The 14,164-nt window shown below is 50.3% G+C and overlaps 8 protein-coding genes across 8 annotated transcripts; 4 read left to right on the top strand and 4 right to left on the bottom strand.

Annotated features, from left to right (window-relative positions):
* Positions 1–218: 218 nt before the first annotated feature.
* On the bottom strand, positions 219–1,610 carry PEX2_100540 (uncharacterized protein; the record flags this gene model as incomplete). Its single annotated transcript, XM_016747324.1, has 1 exon — positions 219–1,610. One exon carries the CDS (start codon positions 1,608–1,610, stop codon positions 219–221), a length of 1,392 nt encoding a protein of 463 aa, XP_016601799.1.
* A 555-nt stretch (positions 1,611–2,165) lies between these two features.
* On the bottom strand, positions 2,166–4,082 carry PEX2_100530 (GMC family oxidoreductase; the record flags this gene model as incomplete). The annotated part of the gene is made up of 2 exons (XM_016747323.1): positions 2,166–3,797; positions 3,846–4,082. 2 exons carry the CDS (start codon positions 4,080–4,082, stop codon positions 2,166–2,168), a joined length of 1,869 nt encoding a protein of 622 aa, XP_016601798.1.
* A 224-nt stretch (positions 4,083–4,306) lies between these two features.
* Positions 4,307–5,265, bottom strand: PEX2_100520 (SDR family NAD(P)-dependent oxidoreductase; the record flags this gene model as incomplete). Its single annotated transcript, XM_016747322.1, has 2 exons — positions 4,307–5,163; positions 5,244–5,265. 2 exons carry the CDS (start codon positions 5,263–5,265, stop codon positions 4,307–4,309), a joined length of 879 nt encoding a protein of 292 aa, XP_016601797.1.
* Positions 5,266–5,914: 649 nt separating this feature from the next.
* On the top strand, positions 5,915–6,413 carry PEX2_100510 (VOC family protein; the record flags this gene model as incomplete). Its single annotated transcript, XM_016747321.1, has 3 exons — positions 5,915–5,981; positions 6,037–6,239; positions 6,291–6,413. 3 exons carry the CDS (start codon positions 5,915–5,917, stop codon positions 6,411–6,413), a joined length of 393 nt encoding a protein of 130 aa, XP_016601796.1.
* Positions 6,414–6,894: 481 nt separating this feature from the next.
* PEX2_100500 (aldehyde dehydrogenase family protein) lies at positions 6,895–8,397 on the top strand (the record flags this gene model as incomplete). The annotated part of the gene is made up of 1 exon (XM_016747320.1): positions 6,895–8,397. One exon carries the CDS (start codon positions 6,895–6,897, stop codon positions 8,395–8,397), a length of 1,503 nt encoding a protein of 500 aa, XP_016601795.1.
* A 679-nt stretch (positions 8,398–9,076) lies between these two features.
* PEX2_100490 (uncharacterized protein) lies at positions 9,077–11,091 on the top strand (the record flags this gene model as incomplete). Its single annotated transcript, XM_016747319.1, has 4 exons — positions 9,077–9,310; positions 9,754–10,233; positions 10,295–10,786; positions 10,867–11,091. The coding sequence occupies 4 exons, from the start codon at positions 9,077–9,079 to the stop codon at positions 11,089–11,091; spliced, it is 1,431 nt and encodes a 476-aa protein (XP_016601794.1).
* A 152-nt stretch (positions 11,092–11,243) lies between these two features.
* On the bottom strand, positions 11,244–12,233 carry PEX2_100480 (isopenicillin N synthase family dioxygenase; the record flags this gene model as incomplete). The annotated part of the gene is made up of 1 exon (XM_016747318.1): positions 11,244–12,233. The coding sequence occupies one exon, from the start codon at positions 12,231–12,233 to the stop codon at positions 11,244–11,246; it is 990 nt and encodes a 329-aa protein (XP_016601793.1).
* Positions 12,234–12,708: 475 nt separating this feature from the next.
* Positions 12,709–13,494, top strand: PEX2_100470 (Serine hydrolase FSH; the record flags this gene model as incomplete). The annotated part of the gene is made up of 1 exon (XM_016747317.1): positions 12,709–13,494. One exon carries the CDS (start codon positions 12,709–12,711, stop codon positions 13,492–13,494), a length of 786 nt encoding a protein of 261 aa, XP_016601792.1.
* Between the last annotated feature and the right edge of the window lie 670 nt (positions 13,495–14,164).

Here is a 14,164-nt window from a genome sequence, read left to right as displayed (position 1 = left end):
AGAGTATAAAAATAATCTAATTAATGTCATGATCAATGCTGTTGTGTACGAGATCTAACCTCGCCAAGAATTCATTTTAGCACATCATTCTGCACCCCTCCATTATGGAATGGAAGGTTACAACAAATATTCTCAGGTACTCATTCATCATTCTTAGCCTCTTTTCTCCAATATCCTGGAGGGCCAAAAGTCAACTCCTATAGGGCGAAGCTGTACACTCACGCCGCAATCATCCCAGGCAACAGAGCATCCGTGAAATTCCACAATATAGCTGAACTATGCGAGATCACCGCCGCCCCCGTGTACCACGTGCTTCGATAGCCCTGCAACCCCTCCAGATCTCGATAGAATCCGTCACGGATGGAATCGGCATCGACCACCAATTTGAACGGCGTATGGCTGTTGAAGGCCAAGAAATGCGGCACTGCAGATACATTCGCATGTACAGTTCCCTGCAACCGACGAATCACCGCAATGACATCGTCCTTCACAGCAGCCTCCTCCATGGCATACGGACTACCGTACCAGACATAGAATATCCCTGGAACATCCGTCTCAGTGACCTGGTACGGCGCCGGGAGCTTAGGGATATTGCAAAGCCCAACCGCATTAGCATTGTTGAATCGGTATCCAGACGGGAGTCCAGTATTGTTGACCAGCATGGTGTAATACCCACTGTAATTCCAGCGCGAGAAGAGACTGAATTCTGAATCCGTCAAGTCAAACGGCTTCATGTTTCCCAGGAGGGGCGGGATGCTGACGAGTAGCTTTGAAGCTACGATGAGTTTGTTTCCAGTGGGAGTCTGCACCACAAGCCTCACTCCTGTGCCGTTGACCGACCGATTGGCAGCAATGACCTGCGATGAGAACAGAATGTCCGTGCCGAGAACCGCAGATGCCTTCGTGTATATCTCGCCGTTGCTATGGAGGCCTCTCACATCGCCTCCGCTTAAGGCGTCGATAAAGGACCCGTCGAAAATCTTGAACACATTCGCCGTCAATTGATCCAACACATTGGAGAATCCCTGTGCACCAAAGTAGACATTGTACCCGACATCCTCGAGCTGGTATTCTTCCAGGAACTCCGCGAATGGCAAAAGAAGTTCCCCGGGAACGGGATCGGGTAGGTCCCAGCTGTACTCCAGATACGGGTATTTCTGCAGCTGCGCGCGATACGCCGTATAGTTGCTGCTGGAGGTCACGCTAAGCTGCTGCCCCGTCTGGAAATCCGCGTAGACATCCGTGCGCTTGTATCCTGTGTATTCTGTTGTCGGGACCCCCAGGTAAGATAGATAGTCCCGTGTCACGGAGATGTTCCAGAACGCCTGGACGCCGTAGTCGATTGTGGTACCCGTTGCTGGGACAGTGTACGTGTTTGTGTGGCCACCGAGGACAGCCTCCTTCTCCACAACCACTACGCTTTGTCCGCGTCTGTGGAGGTTGATGGCGCCGTATGTGCCTGATGAGCCGCCTCCGATTACAGCGACATCACGAGTAATGATATCCTCGCTGTTGTAGTTGCTAGGGTGGAATATATCTTTGTCTTTGGCGGGTTGAATGGCACAATACACTAGACTCAGGTATGTGGATAGGGAGATAAGCCGATTCATCGTAGCAGGATTCCGATGGGGTTCGTGCTCACCAAGTTGCCCTCGATATTGGAAAGTATTGTGGCTTTATAGTCATCTGGATATTGCAAGGTTCTTCCATACCGTCACCCATGCGCTATATCTCATGTTCATCATGCAGGTTCGATGTTGGATGGAATCCGCTGTGCAGGTTTGGTTCCTGGGACCTGACACGCCTCCGCATCGGAGTTAGCTAAGACGGGACCGACGGGGAAAAATCGCGTATAGTGTGCACTCTCAAGCTTCAGCCACAAGGATCACGCCCAGATCCTTCCAAGGTGAGGTCGACAAGATGGGTCTTACTAAGACGGATTCTCTTAATGGGATCGGACTTTCCATTCGGAATATCTGCTTCGGATAGTCGTTCTAGCGAATTGTGGATTATTGCTTGCACTTCATTTACACTAGATACTCTTGGATTCATACATGTTTTGCAACGTGAATGCAGCTGTAATGAGCTACTCGATATCTTAGAGCGGACAAGATCAGAATAAACATCAAACGTGAACTATCATAAATATATCTATAAAATCCAGCTCACAGACGAGCACTTGCCCGAGTACTAAACCCATAGTCCTCTTTAATAATATCCGACGCTTTTTCTGCAATGGCATACACAGTAGCCATGATCGCGGCACTGACCTGCATCGGCATGACACTGGCATCAACAACACGAAGGCTCCGAACCCCCTTTACCCGCAACTTCTCATCCACCACCTGTCCCATCGCACAAGTTCCTAAAGCATGATGATAGGACACGATGTGATTACGAATAAATTGGCGAGTTTCGTCCATATTCGACAGATTGAGGTCAGCAGGGGGGCTCACTCGTCGACCAATTTTGCCGATTAGGGAGGTCGACTGGAACACTCGGTCTGCGAAGACAATACCAGCGGAAAGAACGTCAACATCCACGGGATGACGAAGAAATCCCGGATCGATTTCCGGTGCATCTATTGGATTCGAGGTCCACGCGTGTACACTCCCGCGAGATAAAGGATACATGTTGCTGACGACGATGGAGTAGCATGCGTTGTAGCCGGCAGGAGAGCCAGATGCGATCTTGGCGCAGTTTCTGTACCCGGCTGTGGTGTTGAAGTACGCGGGGGTGCCAATGAACTGGATATCCGCGGAATGGGAATTTCGCATCCGGCCGGCGATAGCCTCCTGTTGCTTGCGTTGGTAATTGGCGTTTTGCTGAAACCGCTCGCTGCCTATACTGGGAGCATCGAAGATACGCGCCACAGTGTCGTTGACCTGGGTTTCGGTGGAGTGTAATGAGTACTGAGTAAAGCCCATTAGACTAACCGATCCAGACAAGGCTCCGGAATGGTTTTCGGCGTAGAGCCTTTGATGCTCTTGTAGCAACGCAGGATCTTTGAGTAAGGAGTCCACCGATATAATTCCATCCGCGAGCTCATAGGATACAGCTGACATCGTGTGTTCTTGTAGATTATTGCCCACGTCCGTGATGGCCACTCTGCAAGCAATCCCAGCGCTTTTGAGGACACTAGGGTCTCCAATCCCAGAAAGCTCCAGAAGCTGGGGACTCTGGATAGACCCGGCGCTGAGTATCACTTCTTTTTTAGCTGACACGGTGAAGCGAGCCTCCATGTGCTGCAATTCAATCCCTTCTGCAGTGGGTGTTCCGTCTGGAGCATCGGAGAGTAGGATGCGGCACACCTGTGCGTTTTCAAGGATCTTTAGATTGTGGCGACCCATAATGGGAGCAAGATAACCGCTGGCCGCATAGCTTCGAACTGGTTTGCTGGTTCTGTCCAGTGTAAACAAGGACCTGTAGAAGCCCAAATGAGTACCATCGTAGGGCTCGACTGGCCGCTGAAGGCGAGAGGTTTCATCAAATGCAGCCAAAATTGATTCTTCTATGGGCGGTTGCCAGGGACCTATCGAAGTGTGTATTGGCCCATCGGTGCCATGGACCTTGGGCTCCACTGGACAACTTGTATTGGGCTTGACGGGCTCCAAGCCTTCACTTCTTTTGAAGTACGGTAGCAGTTCAGACCATGTCCACCCTGTGACACCCAGCTTACTGGCCCAATCATCAATGTCTTCAGCGGATGGCCGGTTATAAGACATAAAGTTGATGCCGCTCGAGCCACCTAGCATTTTGCCACGAGGAATATGATAGGATTTACCATTCGTGCCAGCCTGCGAGAAGTCAATAGAGGCTCATTATGAAATTGCGAGGTCTCGCACCTGTGGGATGCTCTCAAAGTTCCAGTCATAGTCAGGATTGCTTATCATCTGGCCCGATCCTGTGGGAAGGTCGACCTTGGGATCCCCCAGCCTAAGGGAGCCAGCTTCGATTACCCCGACTTGGATGCCTGGTTCCTCGGAAAGACGAGCTGCGAGGACGAGACCGGCAGTTCCACCGCCGACGATGAGAAAGTCAAAGGGTGTCTGGATAAAGTCGACGAGCTTGTCTGTGGCCATGATTTCCAATTCTTGAGACGTTAGAGATTAATTTGTGGGCGGACAAGATTTGGTTTATGGCCCTGGGTGACGGGGAAAGCCGTAGTTCTTATAGGAAGCAAATTACAAACGTCCGATTTAGACAAGGTAGGGCTTGGGGCCAACTATGGGTATACATTATTCCATCGGGACAAAAAATTCTCGGTCACTTCAACATGGAAAGCAAGGTTGTCATTCTGATCTATCTACAGAACCAACTTGACCTTGAGCTTGTCGCCCTGGACAATTTCTTCCTTCCGAGCCATCAACTCTGCCACATCCCAGGTGGCACTCAAATAGCGTCCAGCCAGCCAAAGCTGTTTCTCCTGAGTTAGCCAGACAATTGTATCGGCGCACAATTCTGGCGAGTCCACCAGCTTTACCTTCGTGTCCTCGGGCAATCTCGACGCTAACTCAGTATCCACGGCGCCCGGGTGAATGGCAAAGGCCAAAACTCCCTGAGCAGCGTACTCAACAGAAGTGAACTGCGTCAAGCGCAAAATCGCTAATTTCCCGGTCTGATAGGCCGAGGCACCGGGCCGAGTCAGGTGGGCGCCGATGGAGTTCATATTGATAATGGTCTTTTCGCCCCCTAACAAAAGGAGGGGCAGCATGGCCCTCGTCACGAGGTATGTGCCCTTTACATTGACCTCCCATGTCGACCACCAAGATTTGGGATCCGTCTCCGCAAGTGGAACCCATTTCTCAACGCGACCAGCATTGTTAACTAAGATGTCGAGAGAGCTGAACGCCCGCTTGACCTCGGCGGCTGCATCGGACACACTCTGCTCATCCGAGACATCTAGCGCCAGCTTGAGGATCTGAGGTGGTGGATGGCCTGCGGACTTTGCAGCGTCGAGCACCGCTGTCTCGACTGCGTCGAGGGAGGATCTTGCTCCGAGTGCGATGGAAGAGGCACCGGCTTGAGCGAATGCAATCGCTATCGCGCGGCCGATGCCCTTCGATGCACCGGTCACGAAGACAGCTCGTCCATGCTGCTTACATCTGGTCGCTGTGATGGTAGGGTAGGTGTCATTGTGTATTTTGGAGATCCAAGTAAATCCTATTTATATAGAAGTTAACGATAAGATATTTTCTCTGCCACACATTGGACAAGGACAACGACAAGGGTGCGAGACGTACCAGCGGACGGTGGAAAAGCCATTATGCTTGTGTTGCAATGTAACCTGGATTATCAGTGGTGTGACATGCATGTTTACGTGTTTTTATATACAACATAGAGCTGGCTACGGTGCATGAGTCGTACTTCTTGCTGGAAACAGTTGGCGCAATCGAATTAGACAGCCTTGTGAAGGCCCACATATGCAGTGATCATGGACCCCCGGAGTATTACGTCTGGATTATCTCCAATATCGCAGGGTACATGGAGATGCAATATATTTCGAATGATATTATTAATTCAATGTCTCGTGGACGGAGTATACCTCGGGAGTCGGACTGGATCGCATGATGGATTCGGATAAAAGAGACCCGAGCGAGATATTCCGCACCCGACTCGGATAAACTCTGGTCTTGAATTCGAACAAAGAAGCAAGATTGCTAATCAGAATGCAGCCAATTGATAGGATCGTTCATCATGGAAACAACTATGGAGTACGGAGTAGCTACCTAGGTACACCGATGATTGTGATGGCACAGAGCATGGATCATAAAGGGGTCGATTGGGAACACTGGCGTATAAAAAGCGGCCTCAAGTAGATCGGATTTACTTGATAATCATCAAAATCATCAAAATCATCAAAATCATCTTTCAACTAACACACTAATTGATCTCACTCTTACCCCTCGGCATTATGTCTGTTATTCCTCCCGTTGGTACCCCCGTAGGGCTTGAGATCCCTGCGAAGGACGTGGCTCGCGGTAAGTTGTCCCGGTTCTAAATATCCGACAAAAAACCAAAGCTAATGCTTTGTAGGAGCTGCATTCTACAAGGCGGTCTTCAACTGGACCTTTGCTACTTCCACCATGGGGTTCCCCGCGCACAAGCTCCAAACCTTTGAAGTCCCTGGCGGCATTATGCCCATCGGAGGTGCCATGCGCCTGGTGGAAGAAATCCCAACTGGCACGGGCGCCACCAAATTATACCTCTATGTCAATGACATTGTTGCTGCCCTTGAGGTAAGTGACTTGAATATTGAGACGCGAGACTGATCGGCTAATGAATGCTAGGCCATTGAAAAGAACGGAGGCAAGAAGGCGAGCGAGGTTATCCCCGAAGGCGACAAGGGGCTGTTCCAGTACTTTGAGGATAGCGAGGGCAACAACTTTGCCATCTACACTTACAACAAGTGAGTTGCTGGAAGCAGCGCTTTTGAGAAATCATTGGGAGATGGACCTGCATGACCGAGAAGGACCTGGAGGTATGCTGTTTGTAAGAGCAGGGTGAAATCTTCCCGTTAGAAGGGCTCAATATCAAATTAACGATATGGTTCTGTGAAATTGACTTGGGGTCGGCCAAGACCAGCTCGTACGTCGACCTAATCCCTTCCAACGGCTTGGATTCCGAAGTAGGGAGAGAGTAGTCGGAAGTAGTAGCCGGACATAGTAGGTGGAGATAGCACGGAGTAAGAGGCGTACCGAAGAGATGATCCGGAGGATTATTGCGTTTATTGACCAGATTGCTTGAACTCCACCAGAAACGGCTCATAAACTCCTCAGGCAAGGCTCGCTGGGGGCCTTGTCTTTCCCGCAAACGCTGTACTATTAAATGTCGTCGAGCTATAAGTAAACGAACCACCCCGAGATTGGAGCCCTCTAGAGCACATGAAACACAATGGCCGAAACAGCAACTGGAATCCTCAAAACCCTTCCTGCAGTGTGCGAATATGACTGGTCCTGCAAGGACCTTTCCAAGCGCTTTACAGTGGTTAATCCTGCGACGGGAGAACCCATAACTGTCATCCAGGCCGGAAATCTGGACACAGTGGATGGAGCCATCCAGGCGTCACAAAAGGCATTCGAGTCATGGCGGTGGAAGACTCAACGGGAGCGGTCACTCTATCTCTTACAGGCGGCCGACGAGATTCAGAAGCACAGCCATGAATTGGCCGTCTTGTTGTGCCTCGAGAACGGGAAACCGGTGAAAGACGCTTCATTTGATATAACTTTTTTAGTGCAAGTATTCCGATACTTCGGATCGATCGCCGACAAGTTACCTTCGGAATTTTTCGACCAAGGAAATATCTACTCTAGCGTGATCTATGAGCCCCATGGAGTGTGCGTGGGCATCTTACCGTACAACTGGCCCCCGGTACATGCAGGGGGGAAACTGGCGCCGTGTCTAGCAGCGGGCAATACCATGGTGCTAAAGCCCGGCGAGCAAGCCCCCTTGACGCTGATGCGGATTGTTGAGATCCTGCAGTCCGTGTTCCCCGCAGACGTTGTCCAAGCAGTTCCGGGACTGGGTCCTGAAATCCCGGAGGCCTTGATAAATCATCCGCTTGTCAAGATGGCCTCGCTGACAGGATCCACCGTATCGGGCTCTAAGGCTGCTCAAACTGCAGCGGTGACTCTGACCCCCACGGTGCTTGAATTGGGTGGGAAGAATGCCTTTGTGGTCTTCGAGGACGCCGACCTCGAGTTGGTCGTACGCGACACCATCGATGGTGCTTTCTTCAACAAGGGCGAATCATGCACCGCCGCATCGCGGATTCTGGTGCACAAGAATCTGTATCCGATCTTTGTCACTCGCCTGACGACGGCTGTGAAGAAACTGCGAACAGGCGATGGCTTCGACGAAACGACGCACGTCGGTCCTGTAGTCTCTCGGGAGCGCCAGCAGGAGATACTGTCATACATTGAGCAAGGTAGACGTGAAGGGGCGACTCTATCCGCCCAAGGAGACCTGCCCACGGCAAGCCATCTGTCGGGAGGATTCTATGTCGCTCCTACGTTATTTACGGACGTAACGGCGGAAATGAGCATTGCACAGGCGGAGATCTTTGGGCCTGTTGTGACGGTTGGTTCTTTTGAAACGGAGGAAGAAGCCGTGAACATCGTCAATTCTTCCCAATATGGCCTTTTTGCAGGGGTATACTCTGGAGACTTTAGTCGCGCCATGCGGGTCACTCGGAAATTGGACGTTGGGGTTGTATTGGTCAACAACTACTTTCGTGGCCTTTTGGGTACGCCATTTGGGGGCGTCAAGGGCAGTGGATATGGAAGGGAGCATTGGATTGGCACCTTGAGGGAATGGAGTCGGATCAAAAACGTCCGCTTCCCCAGTGGTCTGGGCCCTATACCAGCTTGGGGTGGCGCAGTGGATGTATGCAAGTAGCAATCTCTGATAGGTAATTGGATTAAATTGGCAACGGAAGGATTTGCTTGAATATTTGCAGGAATGAATCCTTCCGCCCCCAGGCGCATATCCTTCCCTGATTCCCTGATCCTTCTTATTACACGATGCTCAGGTGTATAGGCCCTTCGTCTATTTGATAAACATGGACCTCTTGATAGGAATGGCAAAATATGCCAATACCTACTGCTGCTGGTCTAGGTGCCTTCATATCTGCTTATATCAGCACACGATGATGCCCGCAGGTGCCCCCCAGGTGGAGCCCTGGGGTCCACGGGTGGACTGCCCAGGTGTACCAAGGTGAGCGGGATCAAGTACTAACCAGTAAGCACTAGATATCGCGATGCTTAACTAGTGGATGCGTACGGACGGGTAATTTGGAGAGGTGCGTAATTTGGCCCCAACGCCTCATAGTTACATTGATGGATGGAAATTCGGAATCCGGGCTGACATGCTGGCATTTCCCCTCTTGTTTAGATAATCACGGCAGAAGATAGTTTGATGGATATTGGAGAACAAAGAGATTTATGAATGGGAATATAACACGTCAAAGGAGGTTGAAGAAATCGCGTTAAGATTCCCTACACTAACTGATCAGATCAGGTGACCTGTCTTTGTTGGAACTCGAGACCTCACAACATCGCTGTGTTCCCATCCCATAATGCTCTCTCATCAGATGGCTCCCACCGCACATACACATACCTCCCAACCTACCAGACAGCGACAACGAACAGGAAGAGCATGTGAGGAGTGCCGGCGACGCAAGCTACGATGTGATGCACTGCAACCGCGGTGCGGGGTCTGTGTGGAAGCAGGTATAACATGCGAAGTCAATAGCCAACGGCAGCCGAGGGGCCCGAAGAAGGGCTACTTGAAGGCATTGAGAAATCGAGTCGGTACATATGCGATGTCTGCAGCCTGTTATTACGCTGGTTTTAACTGAGATCTATTTTAGCAATGCTCGAAAATCGTCTACCGACCCAGCATCACCCTGGGCCCTTGCCTGAGCCCAACCCATTGTCAATTCCCTTGAACGACGACCATCATGATGGCTGGAGTGTCTCTAGCGTGTCGAGCCGTTCCGACTCAAATCCGCCTCCGTTGATCATGGAAAGTACAACCGTCTCCGAGCCAGATATATCCATATTGAACTCGATGTCGAGGTTCGGTTCGGCTCCGTCATTGGGCATGTACGGGAAAGATATCTGTGGGATCGAGCCGATATCAGAGTTCATGCAGGCGGAATTGTGAGTGGGTCGCGCCCCTCATTGCAAGGTTATGGCTGATGGTTGTGCTAGAACCCAACTATATTTTGACCGAGTGCACCCATCCGTCCAGATACTTCACCAGCGTCGTTATTTAGGATGGGCCAGAAGCGCCTCAAAGAAGATATCTCGTCGATGTCTGCAGTACGCGGTATGGACACTGGCCTCCCTCCTGTCCGCGCAATTTCAACATCTTCAAGACTCCTTCTACCAGGAAACAAAGCGGTCTTTAGAATTCTCCTATCTATCGGGAGACTCCGATAATTTGGTTGACACAGAAGAGATTCAAGCATGGATTTTGATAGCAACGTATGAGTCAATGCGGACTTTCCATCGCTCTGCGTGGATGAGTGCCGGACGCGCCTTTCGTCTGGTTCAGTTAATGCGACTGCATGAAATCGACAGTCCTACGAACCCCCCTGTAGCCGATGCAGACCTGATCGAGACAGAGGAAAAGCGTCGGGTGTTTTGGATGGCCTACTTCTTGGATCACTTATTGAGCATGCGCAATAATTGGCCGATCACCTTGAACGAGCATGTGGTAGGGCTTCGATATCTTCCTAACACATCAAGATAAAACCAAATGGTTCAGCTGATTAATAATCTATGGCCAGATCTGCACCCGTCTTCCAGCTCCAGACATGGAATTCCAAAACGGTCAGCCGGTGCTAGGTGCCTTCCTTTCGGAAGCGATCATGGACGTTATGCCGCAGACAACATCGCCATTCAACGAATGCGCCATTTTGGCTACCATATGCGGGCGCAGCCTGTTTCAGGCCCAGCAATACAGTGTTCGCTTTGTGTATGGCGACATGGCTCCCAACTGGACCGATCAGCACCAATGGCTGGACAACGTCCTTACCAATCGGCTTCAGATTCTTTCCCAACACTACCCCTCGCCAACCCAAGTCTGCGACCCGATGCTCTCGTTCGCACACATTATGGGACAGGCAAGTGTGATTCATCTATACAAGGGCATGGAATCGATTGTGTGGGCAGTCAACGAGGGAGCATTAGTGTTAGAATATCGGCGGCGTGCGCTGAGTGCAGCGCAGGAGATCGTCAAGCAAGCAAAAGGACTGATAGAGTTCTACTTCTTCAAGGTATGCCACACTGCATTACTACTTCAGCTGACTTGGGGCATGACTATCTTTACGCACCGCGAACGTACTAATTATAAAACAAGCAGGTCCATCCTCTCATGCCCATCCCATTGTTACTCTGCGTCGAATTCCTCTACAGTAATCGAGGGTCAGACGCGGCATTTAACTCGCTACTTCAAGAGCTTCTACAGATTTTCCGTCAACTCAAGAATCCTAACGATCCAACTCAAAGCTATATACATCTTTTAGAACTTTCATGTACTAATGCGTCGATTGACTTGGTTAAAGAAAACTCCACTTCATCGTGATTATACGAATGGCTGTTGGATAATATATACAAATACTGATCGAATGAAGAAATTATTGAGCTCACATTGATTATTATTGGGAAAGGCTGAAACTTATGTTTATTTCCCGCTGAGAACAGAGAACAGAGCAAGCACTTGAGAAGTTGGTAAGATCACTTTGCCTTGGTGTTATAAGTGGTGGTCGTACGCTCCAACATGTGTTCCTCCACAGTGAGCACATTTTCTTCATCCTGATCCTGCTCAACACGATCCAGCGGCCGCAACTTGTAGTCCAGGTTGCCATCGAAGAAAAACACTACACTGTACCGATCGGTCAAGTTCTTATTGATGACACGGTGAATGCTACTCTTGTAATGACCCCTGGTGATTCTGCTCATCATGTCTCCCAGATTCACCACGTAAGCGTCGCTTTTCGGAGGAACCCCAATCCAGTCCCCCGTTTCGCGGTCCTGGACCTCAAGCCCGGGATGATCATCTTGCAGGAGAAGTGTGATGGCTCCAAAGTCCGTATGGGCACTACTGCCCAGCTGACGACCCTTGACCACGTCTGGGGCAGGAGTGGGTGGATAGTGAAGCAGTCGAAGCGGGCACGCAGGGTCATTTTCCTTGAACTCGTCGAACACATGGGGCCCATACGGCAACGTGGCCGCGACAAGGTCTAACACCGCCCAGCACAGCTTCATCATGGCTTGGTAGTATTCTTCTACGGGACGGCGGAAGTCTGTCTCCGGCAGTAGCTCGCCTGGCGGCCATGCGTTTTGTCCCATGAAAAACCTCCGGCTCATCACTCGTGGATCGTCGAGGGGAATGTCTGTCCCGGAAATGAAGCTTTCTTTGAGGTCTGGGAGTACTCCCGGCTCGTACGATTGCGAGGCCATGGGGTCGTACCCTCGGAAGCCGACGTTCCTGCAACTTGATTTTACGTCGGTGGGAAGTGCAAAGAACTTGGCTGCAGCAGCAAAGACGGACCGCTGCAGTTCCGGGGATATTCCATGCCCGAGGAGTTGGAAGAAGCCCGTAGAAGTGCATGCAGCTCGCACATCGTTGATTACTTTGCGTGCGCCATCACTATTCGGGTCTTGCAGATACGGACTGATGTCAACAGCCGGTAAATAGAAGGATGATTTGGTTGGTACGGGCATATTATCGAACTGTTCGAAGGTACTCCTTCAGGCTATGGAAAGAGAGAAAACAACGAACCGGGCCTAGTGCAGTGGTTGCTTGCTATATAGACTCATTTCCGTGCCATTTCGTGGTCATCATCGGTCGAAACGGCTTATTGAAATGTCTGCTAGAATGGCCTGGTCCCGTCGGAGAAACAACCCAGATCCATGAACCAATCAGGCGAGCAACAAGCAAGTGAGATGGACAAAGCTATCGGATATTCTCTATCGGAAAATCCTTCAGGGATCCATCAGGATTCGAAAATGCAACTAGTCTCAATTGGTATTGGGTGCTCTTGACGCTTATCTTGCATTGTGGAATGGCAGATTAGGTCTGGCTCACTGGCTTTGTACTATATCTGCTCAGTGCTCCCTGTTAAGCTTCCCACACCCCGAAGCTCTTGTTTGGGGTAGGCTCATAACTCCTACTAAGCCTTGATACCCTCTTGCCATAATGGCCGAGACAAATTTCGAGGCAGTCGATGACACTTTACATCTTCCACGAATCCTTTGTTTTCACGGCGGGGGGTCTAATGCTATCATCTTCAAATCCCAGTGTCGCCGGCTTATTGCCCAACTTAGATCCGATTTCCGGTTTGTCTTCGCGCAAGGACCATTTTTATCTGACGCTGGGCATGATGTGATGTCGGTGTACAGTCAATGGGGTCCGTTCAGGCGTTGGCTCCGTTGGCGCCCCGACCACCCTGATATCCGGCCGGAAGATGCCATCCGAGCGATCGACGACAGTGTGGAGGACGCAAAGCGCCAAGATGACGCCAAAGGAGCTACAGGATTGTGGGTGGGACTGCTTGGATTTAGCCAAGGCGCGAAGACCTGCGCTAGTCTCCTTTACCGCCAACAAATCAGACAGGAACTACTAGGACGACCGTTCGCCGGTTCGGACTATCGTTTTGGAGTTCTGTTGGCTGGCCGTGCGCCGTTAGTATGCTTGGATCTGGACTTAGACCTGGGTTCGTCTTTGCCTGATGTGTCGCAGATTACGGATGCAAAATACCACGGTCCGAGCCGGGACGTTCTACGCATCCCCACAGTACATGTACATGGGATGTTAGACCCGCATGTGGATCTTCACCGTCAGCTGTTTGAAGAGTTCTGTGCCCCGGAAAGTAAGAGGCTGGTAGAGTGGGATGGTGATCATCGGGTTCCGCTGAAGTACAACGATGTCTCGCTCGTTGCCTATCAGATTCGAGAACTTGCAATGCAGACAAATGCTCACTAGTCTGGTACTATGTTGGAATTTATTGCGAGTTAAATTATGCAGATATGATTTGTTTGGAGTGGCGCAAGTGTTAGAGATGTTCTAGGGTATGTTGCTGCACAGATAATTGTATAGAGACACACTATATTCAGACATTCCAAACTTGTGTAAATGGTGCTGCCTAGGTGCTTTACCAATTGGTTTATTCGAATGATATCTCACCATTTGACCTGGGCTTGTCAAGATAAGTCCTGTAGTTGCAAGCAACACTCCCACTCTAACACGAGCCACTGCTCGGAAAGTTCAAAATGTTCGTCAAGGGAGATTAGGCACACTCGGCTATAGTAACCTTTTCAAGGCTTACGGATACTTCACAAGTTTACCTGCATGATATTGTTCGCTCTGCCGTTTATTTTTCCGAGTATATACTTGACAGAGACCACTATTCACCGCACGTGCATGAGTAGGTGCAGCCTTTACATCCCCACATCCTAAGGGGGTGGTCTATTCATAGCCAATATATCGTATTTCGTCAAATAGCAGTAAGAATATTGGAAAATCACACGTGCTGGCATGCCTTCAGGGCTAAAGCTGACTCTTACGGATCCTGCCGTACTTTTGCACACTAGCCTAGATCTCGGGTATATCTCACTGATTCCTGTCTTTTGGGGGCGTAAGATACAATATATCG

This window comes from Penicillium expansum (genome assembly GCF_000769745.1).
Source record: "Penicillium expansum strain MD-8 chromosome Unknown contig355, whole genome shotgun sequence".
NCBI lineage: Eukaryota > Fungi > Ascomycota > Eurotiomycetes > Eurotiales > Aspergillaceae > Penicillium > Penicillium expansum.
This window is presented reverse-complemented; position numbering and strand designations above follow the sequence as displayed.